Genomic DNA, 21,555 nt, shown 5'->3' with positions numbered 1-21,555 from the left:
CGCTGACTGGTCACTGATTGGTCAGCGTCATACACTCTGTACAACGCCCACTTGGTAGAAAGTAAAAACACGCCCACTTGGGAATTAAGAAACTCATTAGCATAAAGCTAAAAATCGATAATAAAGTGGTTTAAAATAGATCGTTTTTCTAAATAAAAAGCATTACTGTCACCTACATTACAGCGCCGATCTCCTTATATAGGAGATAGGGCACTTATAATGTGGTGACAGAGCCTCTTTAAGGAATCTATCTAGGGGTAAACTGAGTATTTAGACCCACAGGTCTTTTGCTGAATTTATTAGAATTAGTCATTTAAAATGAATATCAACATTATTTCCACTAAAATGTTTTTTCATTTTCAAGAAGAATAAAAGAGGGAAAAGCACCCCAACACTTGTAAAACAATTTCTTCTGAGTATGGGTATGCCCCATATCTGGTCATTAGAAATTAATTAACCCTTTCCGGACTCCTCCATTTTTGCTTTTTCTTTTTAGTTTTTCCTTCCCGCTTTCAAAGTGTCATAACTTTTCCGTCAATAGACTGGTGAGAGAGAATGGTGTGAGAGCTTATTTCTTGCAGGAGGAGTTGTAGTTTCTATTGAGACCATTTAAAATACCATTTAATGTGCTGGGAAACTGAAAATAAAATTCTTTGCAGGCAGAAATTGGAATTAACTGCGATTCCTCTATTGTTTTTTGGGTTTTGTTTTTAATGCTTTCACCATGCAGTAAAAACAACAACTTTATTTTTTTAAAAGTAGTAAAATATATTTAAAAATTATATAAATTTGGTATTTTACTACTTTTACGACTTGTAGTTTTTATTGGTACCGTTTTTTGGGTGCATACAACTTTAACAATTTTTATAATTTTTTTTTTTTAGAGCTAAGGTGACCAAATAGTGTTTTTGGCATTCTAAATTCTTATTTTTTTTTGTGGTGTTAACCATGTGAGTTTTATAATGGTATATTGTAATAGTTCAGACCTTTACGGACGCAGCAATAGCAATTTTGTTTATTTTTTATATTACTTTTAGAGAAAAAAATGGGAAAAGAGTTGTTTTTTGTACTTGAAATATTTATTTAATTATTTTCACTAATAATAACTTTACTTATTTTTTTTTTTACATATTTTATTAGTCTCGCTAGGGGACTTGAGCCAGAGATCACTAGATCGCTGGTACAATACCCTGCAATACCAACGTATTGCAGTATATTGTCATTTTTACAGGCTCCTGTAACAGTGCGATCGCTGTTCCTGTCCGTTAGCACGTGAGCCCGCTCTATAATCACCCCCCGCACCACGACTTGTTATTAAGGCTGGATTCACATGAGCGTGTTCGGCCGCATTGCCCAGACCGAACGCACTTCAAGGAGCCTGTCTCCTAGCATCATAGTTATCGAAGACGCTAAGTGTCTCTGCCTCGCGGCGGGAAAACTGTCCCGTACCGTAATCTTGTTTTCAGTACGGGACAGTAGTTCCGCGGAGAGGCAGGGACTCCTAGCAACATAGATAACTATGATGCTAGGACATCGGCTCCCTGGTGTCTGTTCGGTTCGGGAAATGCGGCTTACATTCGGACCGCATGTCACGGACTGAACACGCTCGTGTGAATACGGCCTAAGTCGTGGTGCGCTAAGGAGTTAATGCGCAACAGACGGTTCAGAGTGAAAATGAAAATTTTCCACTGATATGCCAATTTATTGCACAATATGTTGTGCACAGTTTGTGCCACTAAAGACAAATACGCCATAAAATATTGATCGGGTTCTCCCAGGTTTGGCGATGCCATATCTATGGATGTAAATTTCAATTTGGGCACGCTGTAGGGTTCAGAAGGGAATGAGCGCTATTTGGCTTTTGGAGCGCAGATTTTGCTTTATGGTTGTTCTGTTCTGAGTTTTACTTATATTTCAGTTTATAATGTGGAAGGCATATGTAAGCTGTGCCTCCGGCTGGTCCTCTTAGGTTTCCGTACATGGCAGCCCGGAGGATAGAATCCTTAAACCGCAGAAATAAAGGTCTGTCTTTCACGTACTTAGTTCCTGCAGGACACGGGGGTGTATACCATCCGGAATCGGTGATTTGTCTATTTTAGCGTTATACTCCTGTATGACATCACTGTCCCAAACTCATACATGTGCAGCGGGGAGGGGGCAGACCATGGGAATATCCTGTGCCTTGGGAATGCATCAGATGATGTGGCCACTGTTCATAGTTCCCCTGAAGTGTACCAGAGTAAAAAAAAAATCCTCTGAGGAGATTTCGCTGGGGAAGTGCTGCTCTTTTACAATACGTGGACCATCACTTGTAGAAGTACTGGGGCCGTCCCCTTCCTGGTTCCCAAAATCAAGAGCCTTGATAACCACCTATTGATACTGAAGGAATGTCTATCTGGCCTGCACATTGGGATAGCACGTAAGCGTTCTACAATGCCATCTGTACCATGTGCACGGCCAGCTTGTTGTATGACACCTTGTTTTTCCGCATGACACGGTACGGCTTCAGCACTCGATCAGAGAAATTAACCCTTCCCATGTTGTTATTATAGCTTAGGATGCAATCTGGCTTGGGGGTCAATTGTAGTGGTATAATGGACTGGGACAGGGGTGCTGCTGTTACCATGTATTGTGGTCAACATAAGGACATCATTCTTGTCCTTATACCTGACCAACAACATGTTCTCGCTGTTTAGTGCCCTTTCTTAGTGGTTGCCCAGTCAGCATTTTAGAGACGACTCACTTTTTTTTTTTGCGCATGGTACCACATGCTGCAGTTCTTCTATCGAAAGGCACTTAACCCTTTCCAGCCGCTCCCGGTGATTTACGTCAGGAAAGGGTGTTTAAATATGGAGTCCGCTCAGAAGCATAGCCACCGGTTCTCTGCTGTGTTGCAGAGCAGATACCCAGTGGCAATGCTTACGATCAGAAACATTTCCCATCGCAAGCATTTAACCCCTCAGAGGCCGGAGTCAGATGTGACCACTAGCATTTAAGGGGTTTTTACTGCCCCTTCCACATTGGGGCCGGTCACCAGCTCCCGCCCCGTGAGATTGCGGGAGCCGGTGTATTCCTCTAGCAGCTAAGAACCTTGTGAACGCTCCCAACCCTGCTATACGAAGATTGCTATTGAGACCTTCCTGTGGCAGGTCTCAATAGCAATGCACTAATTTTGCCATAGACTGCAATACTGTGATATTGTAGTCTATGGCATAAGCGATCTAATGATCGCAGGTTCAAGCCCCCTAGGGGGGGCTAAATGAAAGTAGAATTAAAAAAACAAAAAATCGCCCCCCCCCCCCTTTCCCTAGGTCACATAAAAATAAATAAACAATAATAATAAACATAAACACATTAGGCATTCCCATGACCGAAAATGCCCGGACTATAAAAATATTTATCCAGTACGGTGAACGTCGTAGCTGGAAATATTTTCAAAATGGCCGAGTCGCAGCTTTTTTGCCACTTCAACCCCCCAAAAAAAAATTAGAATCCATTTACACAAACTGTAGAAAGAATGTAATGTGAAACGAATAAAGTAATGTAAAAAAAAGTGCAAATGCTAAAACTTTGGCTATAATATATATTTTTTACAAAACGGAAGTCTGTAAACGTCTGCTACCCTAACACACTACCTATGCAGCCACTAGCTACATATATAGACCTAAAGGCAGGTCAGTATGGTGCAGACTAGTTATGCACCAACTGTGCTCACCGTTACTAACCGCAATGAGGCAGGCAGAGATGGTACAGGGTGTTTGGAACACCCGCCATAGCTGCGATTGGTTGATCTATGCAGATCGACCAATTGCAGCAATCATGGGAGTGGCATCACAGTCACCGCCCCATGAATACATGGCAGGGATTGGTGCTGGCCTATATATATATATATATACATATATATATATATAGTGAGAAATTTAGTTTCACAAGTGAAGTAACAAAATACCTTGGCCTGACAAGGGTAGTTTCGCTTGATCAAGTTATAAAAGTTTTTCTGTGACTTTATATGCCATTAGAGGGTGATAGCTCCCAGCTTTCCAAAAAAACATTTTGTGCATTTTGTAGGAGAATGCCGAAGAGGGTGAGGCCTATCATTACAACAATGTCTCCAGTATTAAGCGTTCCCTAGTCTCTATTTGCACCGCTTTGACGTTCACTGTTTCAACAGTCCATCTTCTTCCAAAAATGTCCTTTGATATTTAGAAGCACCTACCACTAGCTATATGCACAGGCTTAGTTGAGTGTTGTCTGTAGCACAACCCTTTTCAGGTGAACACCCCTTCCTCATTCCTTTCAATTCTAGAAGTTCACGCTATGCAGCACGTGTTGGGTTTTTTTTCCCAGTGTGTTATGAGTTGCACAAATAGCAGCTGCAAAGGATTGAAGAAAACCTGTATAATGAAGCCATGTCCCTCCTGCCCCTCTGTCTAGACTCTAGTTGGAGGCATAGACATCTCCGTTTAATAAAAGATAGTTGACATTGTCTGGAGCATCCTGAGTGAAGAATCTCTGCAGAATTGAAACTCATGGCCCCTTTTATTTACTGTTAACTTTGTTTTGCTTTTGATAGTTTGACAATAGTTTATTTATAATGATTTCTTTCTCCTCTAGAAAAGGTCCTTTGATGAAGATTCCAGAGAAAGCAGATTAGCAGCTTCACGGGTGGCCAACAAATCTGGATCTGGCTTTGGAGAAAGTTACAGTCTCGCCAATCCCTCTATAAGAGCAGGAGAGGATATTCCACAGCCCACCATGTTCAATGGAAAACTCAAAGGGTACCAGCTTAAAGGCATGAATTGGCTCGCCAACCTTTATGAACAGGTAAATCTGGTAATACTTTAAAATATAAAAAAAAAAAAATAGATGCAACCCTTTAGTGTCCAGCACATTTTGGGTCTTTAACCCCTTCGCGACCACCCCATGTAGATTAACTGGCTGCAGCGCTGGTCTTTGTGCCTGCAGCCCGTTAATCTATGTGTGCTCCTAACGAAGGGCACAGGCGTTCCCTTCAGCTCGGCATCTCTCAGTACTGGCTGCTAGTAGACGTATTAGTACTGAGGGAAAATATTGGGTCGGATCACAGCGGTGATCCCCGCCGATTAACCCCTTAAATACAGCAGTCAATAGCGACTGCCGCAGTTAAGAAGTTACAACAACATCGGCACCCTGCAACGCGATTGCTATGGCAACCGGAGGCCTAACAATGGCCTCCGGGTCTGCCATCTACGGAAGGAGATTAGGTCCTGCTAGAGGCAGGACCTATTACGCTGCCTGTCTGTGTGAAACTGAGAGGTGTATTACCCTGCAATACATAAGTATTGCAGGGTATTCTGACAACGATCGGACAGTTGGAGCTTCAAGTCCCTGGTGGGACTAAAAAAAAAAGTTTAACAATTTTACAAAAATAAAAAAGTTAAAGTTTCAAGTAATAAAATTGAAAATCTCCCTATTTCCCTTTTATTATTAGATAAAAATGAAAAATTAGATAAACTATGCAGAATTGGTATCGCTGCATCCATAACGGCCTGAACTATAAAATTATAATGTTATCCATACTGCAGGTTGGACGCTGTAAAAAAAAAAAAATCCTATACCAGAATCGCTATTTTTTTGTCACTTCACCACCCCAAAAATGTAAGATATAAAGGATCAGAGTGGCATGTATTCAAAAATTGTACCAATAAAACTACCATTTGTGCCGCAAAAAAACAAGCCCTTACACAGCTTTCTTGATGGGGGAAAAAAAAAAAAAATGAACGGCTCTTAAAATATGGCGACACAAAAACGAAATTATTTTTTTAAAACCGTAATTTTACCGTGAAAACACGAACACATAAAAAATCGTTCTATATGGTATTGCCGTAATCGCATCGACCCACAGAAAAATTAAATATGTCATTTTTAGTGCACGGTGAACGCCACAATAGAACAATTGCTTTTTTTGGTCACCACGCCTCTCAAAAAACAGAATAAAAAGTGATCAAATCTTTCATGTACCCCAAAAAATGGTTACAAAAAAATTACAGATTGTCCAACGAAAAATAAGCCCTTACACCCCTCCGTCGAAAAAACAGTTCTGGCGCTCAGAATATGTTCCAAAAGCAGATAAGATAGGGCACCATTTATCAGTGCAACACTGGCCACATATCTGTGGATTATTATTTATTTACCGCATTATTATACCCTCTTATTATTCCCTGATGTACTCCGCCCAGCTTACATATGCCCAGATGTACCCCGCACAGATTACATATACCCTGGTGTACACCTCACAGCTTACCTATACCCTGATGTTCTCCGCACATATTACATATACCCTGATGTACTCCTCACAGTTTACATATAGCCTGATGTACTCCTCACAGCTTACATATAGCCTGATGTACTCCGCACATATTACATATACCCTGATGTACTCCTCACAGTTTACATATAGCCTGATGTACTCAGCCCAGCTTACATATACCCTGATGTACTCCTCACATATTACATATACCCTGGTGTACACCTCACAGCTTACCTATACCCTGATGTTCTCCGCACATATTACATATACCCTGATGTACTCCGCACAGATTACATATACCCAGATGTACCCCGCACAGATTACATATACCCTGGTGTACACCTCACAGTTTACCTATACCCTGATGTACTCCGCACATATTACATATACCCTGATGTACTCCGCACAGATTACATATACCCAGATGTACCCCGCACAGATTACATATACCCTGGTGTACACCTCACAGCTTACCTATACCCTGATGCACTCCGCCTAGCTTACCTATACCCTGATGTACTCCGCACAGATTATATATACCCTGATGTACTCCGCCCAGTTTACATATACCATGATGTACTCCGCACAGCTTACAGATACCCTGATGTACTCCGCACAGCTTACATATACCCTGATGTACTCCTCACACATTACATATACCCTGATATACTCCGCCCAGTTTACCTATACCCTGATGTACTCCGCACAGCTTACATATACCCTGATGTACCCCGCACAGATTACATATACCCAGATGTACCCCGCACAGATTACATATACCCTGGTGTACACCTCACAGCTTACCTATACCCTGATGCACTCCGCCTAGCTTACCTATACCCTGATGTACTCCGCACAGATTATATATACCCTGATGTACTCCGCCCAGTTTACATATACCATGATGTACTCCGCACAGCTTACAGATACCCTGATGTACTCCGCACAGCTTACATATACCCTGATGTACTCCTCACACATTACATATACCCTGATATACTCCGCCCAGTTTACATATACCCTGATGTACTCCTCACACATTATATACCCTGATGTACTCCGCCCAGTTTACATATACCCTGATGTACTCCGCACAGCTTACATATACCCTGATGTACTCCGTCCAGCTTACATATATCCTGATGTACTCCGCACAGCTTACATATACCCTGATGTACTCCGTCCAGCTTACATATACCCTGATGTACTCCGTCCAGCTTACATATACCCTGATGTACTCCGCCCAGCTTACATATACCCTGATGTACTCCGCCCAGTTTATATATACCCTGATGTACTCCGCACAGATTACATATACCCCCCACATTATAAACTGAAATACCAGCAAAACCCCAAACAGAACTATTGCCAAAGCAAAATCTGCGCTAGAGAAGCAAAATGGCGCTCCCTCCCTTCTGAACTCTACAGCGTGCCCACGTGGCAGTTTACGTCCACATATATGGCATCGCCATACTCGGGAGAACCAGCTTAACATTTTATGAGGTATTTGTCTTCAGTGGCACAAACTGGGCACAACATATTGTGCACTAAATTGGCATACCTGTGGAAAATTGCAATTTGCCCTGACCGCTGCGCATAATTTCTAATGAAAAAAAACCTGTGGGGTCAAAACGCTCACTACACTACTTAAATGTGTAGTTTCAAAAATAGGGGTTACTACTTAGGGATTTGTTTTACTATTTGACCTCCGAGCCCTGCAATTGTGGGCCAATGCTATGAAAATCGCCAAAATAGGCCTCCTATGCGCATGGCGCTCTTCACTTCTGAGCCCTGTTATATGTCCAGGCAAATGATAAATGCCTTGGAGGGGTGTAGTTTCCAAAATGGGGTTACTTCTTGGGGGGCTTCCACTGTACTCTGGTACCTCAGTAGTTTTGCAAATGCGACATGTCACCCAAAAACCAATCCAGCAAAATCTGCGTGCCAAATAGCGCTCCTGCATTTCTGAGCCGTGCGGTGTGTCCAAACAGCAGATTATGAACACATGTGGGGTATTGCCGTACCCAGGATAAATCGCTTTACAAATATTGGGGCGCTTTTTCTCCTTTATCCCTTGTGTAAATGAAAAAAAAATCAACATTTTATTGGGAAAAATGTTGATGTTCTTTTTCACGGTCTAATTCACGGACATTGTGAGAGTGGCTTGTGCGGTGTGATCTCTCTCATGAGATCACACAGTCTTGTTATTCTGCAGAGAGTGTGCCTACGTGCTCTGCAGAACGACAAGACTGTGTGACCTCACGAGAGAGATCACACCGCACAAGCCGCTCTCATACTGTCCGTAGCTGATTGGACATCGTGAGAGCGTTAAGGAACACGCCTTCATGCCATTTTAGAAAAAAAGTCTCCATTGACCGTTCAGGGGGTTATTTAGATATCGGGCGCCAAATGTAAACTGCACCAATATCTAAATAACAGAGGAGGATAGAATTTTTTTTAAACCGGGACAGGGTTTGTGCAGCAGTGCCTATTCCATGGTGCACTCAGCTGCACATGTATGGGCAAGTAAAGGGTTCTCTAAAAACGTTGCCTTAAAAAACGACAACTCATCCCAAATAAAACAAGCTCTCATGCGGCTACATCGACGGAAAAATAAAAACATTTTTGGCTTTTGGAAAGCGGGGAGGGAAAAAATAATAATAACTTACATTAACTAGTTCTATTTCTCATTTGTGCTTTAGGGTATTAATGGGATCTTAGCAGATGAAATGGGCCTGGGAAAAACGGTTCAGAGCATAGCTCTATTGGCACATCTTGCAGAGGTAAGTTTGAATTACCAATTATGAAGAGCTCTAAAATACTTTTTATTTCTAATTTCTCACTCTTTTCAGGATCTTTGCTTTCAGTTAATGGGCACATTGTTTTTAGATTCAGAAGCTTAAAGGGGGTTTTCTGGTTTCATCCAATTTAGGTTTAAATCCCATTGTAATGAAAGGTTGTGAAATGTTCTAATGCACTTTGTATTTTAATTTCTCACCATTTTTAAGATCTGTGTTTGCTGTCAGTGGGTGAAAGCATTCTTGGTTGTATCCGGAGGCTGAAAACCAGTAGAAGACCTATGCAGAAACCCCAAAAGACAAATATTTGTACCATATAGTGTAGTAGGCCAGCGAAAAGTAGATCCATAAAATAACCAGAAAGGCATTGCACTCCGCAAATCCTTATGAGTTTTTGAATGATAGGCACATTGTGCTTATTAAAGAATGAAAACCATCCTCATTTATAGTGTATCCCGGTAGGAATTGAACCAGAGCAGTTGAGTGCACCATCTACAATGTTTAATAAATGTATCGGTCTGGTGTGCAGGCCCACCCTGTACCAAAAGTGTAAGGGTGTGTGCACACAAAATAAAAAACGTCTGAAAATTTGGAGCTGTTTTCAAGGGGAAAACCGCTCCTAATTTTCAGACTTTTTTTTAAGCCACTTGAGATTTTTGTGGCGTTTGTTACAGCAGTTTTTGGAGCTGTTTTTCTATACAGTCAATGAAAAACGGCTCCAAAAATGGCTCATAAAGTGACATGCACTTCTTTTTCACGGCCGTTTTTGTACGCGGCCATTTTGAAAACGCCCCGTTGGAACAGAACGCCGTATTTCCCATTGAAATCAATGGGCAGATGTTTGGAGGCGTTCTGCATCCAGTTTTTCAGCCGGTTTTCGGGACGTTTAACAGCCGAAAGTAGCCTGTGTGAACATACCCTCTTGCTCGTTTTGTGCACACGTTTGTGGTATACGGCGACGTATACATTTTTAAAGTTACAAAAACGTATGCATTTGTAACATACGCTTACGTTTTTTTGTAGTTTTACGTTTTTAAGTTTGTGTCCATTCATACTTCTAAAACCTTTCTATGTTTTTTGTTCTTGAGCCAAATCAGAGTTTGTAAACAAGATTTTGAAAGTCAAAATATAAAGGAAGACGTTGGGAGTGGTTGCAGTGTTTTCTGGCGCCAGTTCTGAGGGGCTTAGCAGGGGGAGGCTCTGTTTTGTCTCGTAATTCTGGTAATTTCCCATCTATGGTAACTAAAACATATACGTTATACATATGCAAACGTAGGGTTTAACCCCTTCAGGACTGAGCCTGTTTTGGCCTTCAGGACGAAGTCGATTTTTCAAATCTGACGTGTCACTTTATGTGGTAATAACTTCGGAATGCTTTTACCTATCAAAGTGATTCTTTGATTGTTTTTTCGTGACATATTGTACTTTGTTAGTGAAAAAATTTGGTCGATAAATTCAATGTTTATTTGTAAAAAAAAAAAACACCAAGATCTATAGAAATTTTGCAAATATTTGTATTTTTCTAAATTTAAAAGTATCTGCTTGTAAAACAGATAGTAATACCACACAAAATAGTTACTAGTTTACATTTCCCATATGTCTACTTTGTTTGCATAGTTTTTTGAACATTATTTTATTTTTCTAGGACGTTACAAGGCTTAGAATTATAGCCGGCGATTTCTCATATTTTCAAGAAAATTTCAAAAGGCTTATTTTTTCAGGGACCAGTTCAGTTCTGAAGTGGCTTTGAGGGCCTTATATATTAGAAGGTCCCCATAAATCACCCCATTTTAAAAACTGCACCACTCAAAGTATTCAAAGCAGCATTCAGAAAGTGTTTTTAACCCTCTAGGCGTTTCACAGGAATTAAAGCATAGTAGAGGTGAAATTTACAAATTATTTTTTTTTTGTTGCCAAAATTCATTTGTAATGCATTTTTTTTCTGTACCACAGAAGGTTTTACCCGAGAAACGCAACTCAATATTTATTGCCCAGATTCTGCAGTTTGGTCATGGACTGCAACACAGGCCTCATAAGCAAAGGAACACCTGGTGGATTTTGGGGCCTCCCTTTTTTTTTTTAGAATATATTTTAGGCACCATGTCAGGTTTGAAGAGGTCTTGTGGGGACAAAACAGTAAGGACCCCCAAAAGTGACCCCATTTTGGAAACTACACCCCCAAGGAATTTTTCTAGGGATATAGTTAGCATTTTGACCCCACAGTTGTTTTTCTGAATTCATTGGAATTAGTCTGTAAAGGTAAAAATCTACTTTTTTTTTCTGAAAAAACTTAGCAATTTTTAATTTTTACAAGGAATAAAGTAGCAAAAGCACCCCAACATTTGTAAAACAATTTCTCACGATTATGGAAATACCCATATGTGGTAATAAACTGCTGTTTGGACCCACAGCGGGGCTTAGAAGGGAAGGAGCGCTATTTGGCTTTTGGAGCTCAAATATATCAGAAATTGTTTTCAGGTGTCATGTCGCATTTGCAAAGCCCCTGAGAGGCCAAAACAGTGGAAACCCCCTAAAAGTGACCCCATTTGGGAAACTACACCACTTAAGGAATCGATCTATGGGGTATAGTGAGCATTTAGACCCCACAGGTCTTTTGCAGAATTTATTAGAATTAGGCCATGAAAATGAATATCAACATTATTTCCACTAAAATGTTGCATTTTTTTCAATTTCACAAAGGAGGAAAAAGCATCCCAACATTTGTAAAGCAATTTCTCCTTTGTACGGCTATACCCCACATGTGGTCATAAATGTTTTTTCATTAGAAAGTAATTAACCCTTTCCAGACTGAATAATTTTTTGCTTTTTCTCTTTTTTGTTTTTCCCTCCCCGCTTTCCAGGAGACATAACTTTTTTTTATTTTTCAGTCAATAGAGTGTTGTGAGTGCTTATTTTTTGCGCGACGAGCTGTAAGTTTTATTAGTACAATTTTTTGGTATATACAACTTTTTGGTATATACAACTTTTTGAGCACTTTTTATTACATTTTTTGTTAGAGCCAAGGTGACCAAAAAAACTGCGATTTTTCTGTTTTAAATTCTTTTTCACGGCGTTTAGTGTGAGTTAAATAATGGTATATTGTAATAGTTCGAACTTTCACGGATGCAGCGATGCCAATTTTGTGTCTTTTTTTTTTTTTTTACATTACTTTAGAGAAAAAATGTGAAAAGGATTTTTTTGGACTTTATTTAATTTTTTTCACTAATAATAACTATTTACTTTTGTTTTTACACATTTTATTAGTCCCCCTAGGGGACTTGAACCACCAATCATTAGATCGCTGGTACAATACACTGCAATACTAATGTATTGCAGTATATGGCCATTTTTACAGGCTCCTGTAACAGCGCGACCGCTGTTCTTGTAAGTAAGTCCTGGGCGTCTGCTCTAATACACAGCAGACACCTGCAGCGTATGGCGCGGGCTCAGCTCAGAGCCCGCTCCATACATCACCCCCCACACCACGACATGCTATGTTGTGGTGCGCGAAGGGGTTAATGCGCAGGGGATGGTGCAGACTGAAAATTACAATTTTCCACTGATATGCCAGTTTAGTGCACATTATGTTGTGCCCAGTTTGTGCCACTGAAGAAAAATACCTCATAAAATATTAACCGGGTTCTCCCGGGTATGGCGATGCCATATCGGTTGACATAAACTGCTGTTTGGGCACGCTGTAGGGCTCAGAAGGGAGGGCGTGGCGTTTGGCGCGTAGATTTAGCTTAGTAGTAGTTCTGCTTTGCCGTTTGCTGATATTTCAGTTTATAATGTGGAGGTATATGTAATCTGTGCAGAGAACATCAGGGCATAATAAGAGGGTATAATAATGGGGTAAATAAGTAATAATCCGCAGATATGTGGCTGGTGTCGCACTGATAAATGGTGCCCGATCTTATCCGCTTTTGGAACACTCCACATTTTGCATCGCCATATTCTGAGAGCCAGAACTGTGTGAGGGCTTATTTGTTGTGGGACAATCTTTTTGACAAGCAAGGTGACCAAAAACCATAAATTCTGACAGTTTTTTTTATTAATTTTTTTTATGGCGTTCACCCTGGGCTATAAATGACCATTTTACTTTATTCTGTGGGTCAATGTGATTATGGCGATACCATTTGTATATCTTTTTTTTTTTTTTTATGTTTTGCAGAGTTTGCTCAATGAAATTACTTATTTATAAAATAATAATAACTTTTTTATTTTTCAGTAAAAAAAAGCTGTGTAAGGGCTGTTTTTTTGCGGGACTGGTTGTAGTTTTTATTGGTACCATTTCGGGGTACATGCGACTTTTTGATCACTTTTTATTGCATATTTTAGGAGTGGTGACCAAAAAATAGTGATTCTAGCATTGGTTTTTTACCTATTTTTTTTGCGGTGTTCCCCGTGCGGGAAAAATAATATTATAGTTTGGGTCGTTACGAACGCGCTAATACCAAATATGTGTACTTTTTTTTAACGTGTTTGTTTTTTTTTCCTATGATAAAAGACTTATAGGAAAAAAAAAGCAGTGTTTGTTTATGTAACTTATATTTTTACATTTTTATTATCCTTTTTTTTTTTTTTACTTGTTCCACTAGTGGGTATTTAGACTTCTAGCTCTGATCGCTGCTAGAACACATTAGACTACGCCGATCCTTCAGACTCCTTCCTTTTCGAAAAGTGATTTGGGGATGTGGAGTCACGACCTTCCCAAGATCTTTGTCCTGTAGAAGAATCCCCCAATGTCTTTCCAAAATTCTTTTCGCCTCAGAATGTGCCGCATCATATACCCCTATAACTCTGAATTGTTTATCCTCCTTGGTTTACTTTGGGGCTCAACAGAGTCTTCCTCTCTTTCTTAATGGCTACAGCAAAAGCTTCTCTTAGTGTTTGATCGGGGTAACCCCGATTCTTAAAACGTGTACGAAGATTCGTGATGAGATCTTCAGAAAACATGGCAGTGGCTTCCCACCAGCCCAGGAGCAGATTGGCGTACGTGGGTTTACAGGGACTACCCATTTCCATACCCCTGAGCTGGTGGTAGTAGTGGCCATCAAAGACACAGAAATTTTTCATAAGATTGAATTCTAATAGTTCAAGTACAAATTCATTATGTGGCCACAAATGAACATCTCTAGTATCAAGAAAGGATTTTGTGGCCCTCAGTCCAAGATGATGATGAATTCAACTATAAGGGGCCTCTACATCAATTGAGCCTAGAAGCATTGAGTCCTCCATTTTAAAACCATCTAGCTTGAGGTTAGGTTTCATATAGGAAATTGTAACTTCATTAGGACTTAGGCTCAAAACCTACCAGAGGTCGCTCTTTTCAGAGCGCATGAATAGCCTCTGTTTTAGTTAGCTTTAGAGACAGTACTGCTGCAGGCTTCTGTGGGTTCCGATAGCCCAAAATCTATAGGGTTCTAAATAGGAGCTATACTTACACTCTGCCTGAGAGTTAACTGAACCTAAAGGCACACTTATATAAAAAAATTCTTGAAAGTATTTAATTTGGGTACTAACAGGTTCTAATCACCCAAAATAATTTTTGTAAAAACACCATTATCAGTGTGTTTTTCTTGTTGTAAAATTTTTGTTATATTTCATTTATAAAAACATTAAATGTTATATTTTATTAAGGGTTCCACCCTGCCACTAGTATACAATACTCTTAAGTATCCAGCCATCAAAGCTGATTCCATCAGGTCAGCTGTACTGGCGGCTCGGCTGAAAGCTGGTCCTGCGTGTCTCTGACACGCGGGATCCAGTGACTACCGATCACATCTAAGTTCACGTAATTAAGTGTGATCGTTTTGAGCTGAATCCAGCGATACCGTCGGTACAGCTGACCTGCTGTAATCTTTTTTGACGGAACAATACAGCTTCTATGTATACAGGATACAAAGAAGTTGTATCTTAAAAAGTAAAAAACATTTTTTAATGAAAAGAAATTTAAAAGGGGTTTTAAAATCAGATAAAACATTTATTTTGGGAAAAATATTTTCGCTTCAAAGTGTACATAGCCTTTAATGCCAAAGTTGACTCAGTCATCAAGGGGTTAAAAGAGAATGGCTTTTTTTAAGATACATAAAACAGATTTAAATCTTTGTTTTAAACTTCCTTTGATTTGACTGTTTAAAAAAAATATATATACAATTTCTACTACAGTATAGTGTAGTAGAGTTGGTTGATGAGCTGGAAGCCTTGTAAAATGAAGATGAACTGAACAAATTTATATTTTATTATATACCATCCGTTCTAGTTGCTTCTTATTTTTCTTCGTCCAGCGGGAGGATATCTGGGGTCCTTTTCTAATTATTTCACCTGCCTCAACATTGAACAACTGGCATCAAGAGTTTTCAAGATTTGTACCAAGGTTCAAGGTAATAAATATCTCTAAACTTTTAACACATTCTTTTGGAATTCACTTTAATAACCTTGCTATAATGACTCTTATTTTCTGTTTGAAGACTACAGTATGTGATAAAACATGTGATCGCAGTAAAAGTGCCTTATGCCGAAGGCTTCAGTCACTGTTCGCCCCTTTAAAAAAATAAATAAAAAAAATGGCCGGGCTGGATGGGATCAATCAACCTTGATAACTTAAAATGCATTCGGAAAGTCTTCAAACCCTCTCAATTTTTTCACTTTTTGTTATGTTGAGGCCCTGGGCTAAAATAAAAAACATTCAAGTTTTCCCCATCATTCTACACTCAATGCCCCATAGTGACAAAGTGAAAGCAGAATGTTAGTAATCTTTGCTAATTTTTTGAAAAGGAAAAACTTAAATATTGCCTTGACATAAATGTTCAGACCCTTTACTTAGTTGAAGCACTTTTGGCATTGATAACAGCCTCCTGTCTTCTTGGGTATGATGCCACAAGGTTTGCACAGATGGATTTGGGGATTTTCTCCCATTCTTCTCTACACACCCTCACAAGCCCTGTCGGGGTGAATGGGGACCGTCTGTTGATGGCCATTTTCAGGTCTCTCCAGAGATGTTCGATTGGGTTCAAGTCAGGGCTCTGGCTGGGCACAGAATTGTCCCTATGCCACTCATGTGTTGTCCTGGCTGTGTGCTTAGGGTCATTGTCTTGTCGGAAGATGAACCTTCGACCCAGTCTGAGTTCCAGAGCACTTTGAATCAGGTTTTCATTAAAGAGGCTCTGTCACCAGATTTTGCAACCCCTATCTGCTATTGCAGCAGATAGGCGCTGCAATGTAGATTACAGTAACGTTTTTATTTTTAAAAAACGAGCATTTTTGGCCAAGTTATGACCATTTTTGTAATTATGCAAATGAGGCTTGCAAAAGTCCAAGTGGGTGTGTTTAAAAGTACAAGTCCAAGTGGGTGTGTATTATGTGCGTACATCGGGGCGTTTTTAATACTTTCACTAGCTGGGCGCTCTGATGAGAAGTAACATCCTCTTCTCTTCACAACGCCCAGCTTGTGACAGTGCAGATCTGTGACGTCACTCACAGGTCCTGCATCGTGACGGCCACATCGGCAGCAGAGGCTACAGTTGATTCTGCAGCAGCATCAGCGTTTGCAGGTAAGATCGACTTACCTGCAAACGCTGATGCTGCTGCAGAATCAACTGTAGCCTCTGGTGCCGATGTGGCCGTCACGATGCAGGACCTGTGAGTGACGTCACAGATCTGCACTGTCACAAGCTGGGCGTTGTGAAGAGAAGAGGATGTTACTTCTCATCAGAGCGCCCAGCTAGTGAAAGTATTAAAAACGCCCCGATGTACGCACATAATACACACCCACTTGGACTTGTACTTTTAAACACACCCACTTGGACTTTTGCAAGCCTCATTTGCATAACTACAAAAATGGTCATAACTTGGCCAAAAATGCTCGTTTTTTTAAAATAAAAACGTTACTGTAATCTACATTGCAGCGCCTATCTGCTGCAATAGCAGATAGGGGTTGCAAAATCTGGTGACAGAGCCTCTTTAAGAATATCTGTACTTTGCTCCATTCATCTTTCCCTCAACCCTGACCAGTTTCCCTGTCCCAGCTGCTGAAAACCACCCCCACAGCATGATGCTGCCACCATAATGCGTCACTGTAGGGATGGTATTGGGCAGGTGATGGGCAGTGCCTGGTTTCCTCCAGATATGACATATAGAATGGAGGCCAAAAAGTTCAATCTTGGTTTCATTAGACCACAGAATTTTGTTTCTCAGTCTGAGAGTCCTTTAGGTGCTTTTTTTAAAACTCCAGGTGGGCTTTCATGTGTCCTTTACAGAGGGGAGGCTTATTTCTGGCCACTCTGCCATAAAGCCCAGATTGGGGGAGTGCTGCAGTGATGGTTGGCCTTCTGAATATTTCCCCCATCTGCACACATTATCTTTGGAGCTGAGCCAGAGTGACCATTGGGTTCTTGGTCACCTCTCTTACCAAGGCCCTTCTCCCCCGATTACTTAGTTTGTGGTGGGGTAGCCAGCTCTAGGAAAATATTGTTTCAAACTTATTTCATTTAACAATTATGGAGGTCACAGTGCTCTTGGAAACTTGCAGTGCAGCAGAATTTTTTTTTGTACCCTCCTCCAGATCTGTGCCTCCACACAATCCTGTCTGAGTGCTACAGGCAGTACTTTCCTCCTCATGGCTTGATTTTTGCTCTGATATGCAAGATCAGCCGTGAGATCTTATATAGAAAGGTCCAATCAAATGAATGTACCACAGGTGGACTCCAAGGTGTAGAGACATTTCAAACATGATCTAGAGAATTGGGAGTCCCCCAGAGCTAAATTTCATAACAAAGTATCTGAATACTGATGTCCATGTGAAATTTGAGTTTTTCATTTTTAATAAATTTGCAAAAGTTTCTAAAATTCTGTGTTCACTTCATTATGGGGTATTGAGTGCAGAATGATGGGGAAAAACTTGAATTTTTTTTTATTTTAGCACAAGAACTCAACATAACAAAATGTGATAAAAGTGAAAGGGTCTGAAGACATTCCGAATGCACTGTATTGTGGCACTTTATTGAAATCAATGACCAGCTCCCACTGCCAGACAATGAAATATTGCATGCCATCCATAAAATTTCTAGGCCCATGTGGGTTCATGGTTTCACTAGCCCGCTCCTCTCCCCCCGTTTTGTGCACTCTCGCATTATTATGTCAGGAACAACAGCCGTTTATGATGGACACAAACTGAGAATTTGTCACTTTTGGTACAACACTTTTTCCATTGAAAACAATACGAATTGTTTATATATCAATTTCCCACCAACCTTCTTTTTTTTTTTTTTTTAAAGGCAATAGAAACTGACATAAAATAACAGTCGTGTGAACTAATCCTAATAATGCTGTATGATATTTGCTTTAATAGGCAGGTTTATATTACTTCTCTATATGAAAATCGCAATAACCCACTGACCACCTTCTCCTTCTAACCTATGATATTGGTTTATTTTCTAGGTACTGCCGTACTGGGGCAATCCCCATGAAAGGAAAGTAATAAGGAAATTTTGGGGTCAGGTGAGAATCAACATGAAACAGAAGTACATGTCTTGTGTTAAGTATACTACAATATATTGTAAGAAAGTAAAAGTTAAAAGATAATGTCTGTTTTTTGTTTTTTTTAATTGCCAGAAATAAAGTACTGGTTCCCACTCCTTTGCTCGGTTATTGTATCTCTACCGAAGCTAAAGTAGGCAATTCTGGTAACCGATACATATCAGACAATTGCATTTACATTCCATAATCTACAAGTATATGTTTACCAAAGATGAACATAGAGTTTAACCTTGTTGTAATGACTTGACCATATTAAGATTTAAAGTCAATCCAAATGCAAAATGAAAATGTATGTGGTTCTGTGAGAATTCTATTAAAACAAATTTTTTATTTAATCCGTCTGGAGGACAAAAGGTTCACTTTGCAGAGGCGACAAGCCTTCCTTACTGTGAGAACTGTGAATCTATGGAATAGTCACCGCAGGAGCCGTCACAGCAGGGACAGGAGATGGCTTTAAAAAAAACTTAGATCATTTCCTAGAACAAAGAAATATTCGCTCCTATGTGTAGAAATTCTTTCCTTCCCTTGGTTGAACTTGATGGACATGTGTCTTTTTTCAACCATACTAACTATTATTGACCATATTAGCCACTTTTGGCCTTCATGAAAGAGCCTTATTCTTCAAATCTGACATATCTCACTTTGTGGTAATAACTTTGGAATGCTTTTACCTATCGAAGCAATTCTGAGATTGTTTTCTCATGACACATTGGACTTCGTTACTGGTACAATTTGGTCGACACATTCAGTATTTAATTGTGAAAAACAATTTAAATGTATCTGCTAGTAAGACAAATGGTTATACCACATATCATATTTGCTAACTAACATTGCTCTTATGTCTACTTTAGATTGGCATCATTTTTTGAACATCCTTTTATTCTTCTAGGATGTTGCAAGACTTAGAACTTTAGCAGAAATTTGTCATATTTTCAAGAAAATGTCAAAAGGCTATTTTTTCAGGGACTAGTTCAGTTGCGAAGTGGCTTTGAGAGGCCCATACAATACAATCCCCCATAAATAACTATTTTAGAAACTGCTCCCCTCAAAGTATTCAAAACAGCATTTAGAAAATATCTTAACCCTTTTGGCGTTTCACAAGAGTTAAAGCAAATTAGAAGTGAAATGTACAAATTTCATTTTTTTTGCAGAAATTTATTTTTAATTGGATTTGTTCTGTAACACAGAAGGTTTTACCAGAGAAACGCAACTCAATATTTATTTCCCAGATTCTGCAGGTTTTAGAAATCTCCCACACGTTGTCCTAGTGTGCTAATGGACTGAAGCACCTAGAGGATTTTGGGGCCTTCTTTTTATTTGATTATATTTTAGGCACCATGTCGGGTTTGAAGAGGTCATGGTGCCAAAACAAAGGAGATACCCCATTTTTTGAAACAACACCCCACAAGGAATTCATCTAGGGGTGTAGTGAGCATTTTGACCCCACAGCTCTTTCATAGATTTGATTACAATTGGGCAGTGCAAATAAAAATTATTATTTTTTTCCAATAAGACGTAGCTTTAGCTCAAAATTTTTAATTTTCTCAACAAATAAAAGGAGTAAAAACAACCAAACATTTGTAAAGCAATTTCTCCTGAGTAGGGCAATACCCATATGTGGACATAAACTACTGTTTGGGCACACGGTAGGGCTCACAAGGGAAGGAGTACCATTTGGGTTTTGGAGTGCAATTTTGCTGGATTGGTTTCTGGGTGCTTTGTCGCATTTGCAAAGCACAGTGAAAACCCCCCAGAAGTTACCCCATTTTGGAAATTAGGGGTGTTGTGAGAATGTTCACCCCGCATGTGTTTTACAGAAATTTGTGTAGACTCGATGTTAACCCCTTCTCGACTGCCAAATAGCTATATATGTTCTAACTGCCGATGCTCCGTGCAGTTAGCACGTGTGTAGACGTTGGCAGCCTGGAAGGGTTTTAATGAGTGCAATGCTGCTTTAGCGTGAGCAGCTCTGCACTCTTATGTGTGCCGGGGCTTTGAGAGCCCCGGAATACACCCCCCACTGTAAATAGTGCCACCCACAACCCTCGCAAAACAGAATCCCCGGTGTCAGATCGCACTGGCCGAGGATTCCCCTCCTAGAGGGAGCCCCCACAGTCTTTCCATCCCTGCTGTAGATCGTACCACCTCCCCTGCAGATAGCAACCCCACCCACTCCCCCGCCCCACTGTATATAGCATTTGGACAGTGACGTTGGTGGCTCTGTCTAGAAGCGGAATCCCCAACGGGGATTCCGCTCCTAGACTCCGTTCAGGTGGCGCTAATTACAGTCGGGGGTGCGATGCTATCTACAGCGGGACGGCGATGGGGGGGTTTGCTATCTGTAGGGGGGGTGGCACGATTTAGCGTGGGGCTGGAAATATGGCGGGGGCTCTCTCTAGGAGGGGAATCCCCGGTCGACACTCTGGCCAGGGATTCTGCTACTGGAGAAGCCCCTGGTGTCACCTATCCATATATGGACAATGACGTCCGCGGAATCCCCGGTGTCAGAACGCTCTGTGTCGGGGATTCCGCTACTGTAGAAGCCCCTGTTGTCACTATCCATATATGGACAGAGACATCAGGGGCTTCCTGTAGGACCTACAGGGAGCTACAGTGGTGCTATTTACAGGAAGGGGGTGCCATTTACTAGGGGGGGTGGCGCTATCTACAGGGGGCTTCTTTATACAGGGGGTGTGGCACGATCTACATGGGTACTGTGGCATTATATTGTCACTCTACATGGGACACTGGCGCTATTTACATGGCAATGTGTGTGGCACTAAGTGGGCATTATCTACAGGGAGAACTGTGGCACTATGTGGGCACTGTGGCACTTTTTACAGTGGCCACTATGTGGGGACTGGCACTATTTGTGTGGGCAATGTGGCACTATCTACAGTGGTATTGCGTCACTATCTACATGGGCACTGT

At 40.6% G+C, this 21,555-nt stretch overlaps 1 protein-coding gene across 4 annotated transcripts in view; it reads left to right on the top strand.

Moving 5' to 3' along the window:
- INO80 (INO80 complex ATPase subunit) overlaps nucleotides 1–21,555 on the top strand; it is a 324,729-nt gene that overhangs the window by 144,953 nt on the left and 158,221 nt on the right. For all 4 annotated transcript variants that reach the window (XM_075844867.1, XM_075844866.1, XM_075844865.1 and 1 more), the window contains exons 12-15: nucleotides 4,615–4,824; nucleotides 8,992–9,072; nucleotides 15,375–15,470; nucleotides 18,526–18,585. In XM_075844867.1, coding sequence (XP_075700982.1) covers nucleotides 4,615–4,824; nucleotides 8,992–9,072; nucleotides 15,375–15,470; nucleotides 18,526–18,585 — 447 coding nt within the window. The remainder of the gene's footprint in view (nucleotides 1–4,614; nucleotides 4,825–8,991; nucleotides 9,073–15,374; nucleotides 15,471–18,525; nucleotides 18,586–21,555) is intronic.

This window comes from Rhinoderma darwinii, chromosome 12 (assembly GCF_050947455.1).
Source record: "Rhinoderma darwinii isolate aRhiDar2 chromosome 12, aRhiDar2.hap1, whole genome shotgun sequence".
NCBI classification, from domain to species: Eukaryota; Metazoa; Chordata; class Amphibia; order Anura; family Rhinodermatidae; genus Rhinoderma; species Rhinoderma darwinii.
The sequence above is the reverse complement of the archived record's forward strand: the minus strand, read 5'-3'. Positions and strand labels throughout refer to the sequence as shown.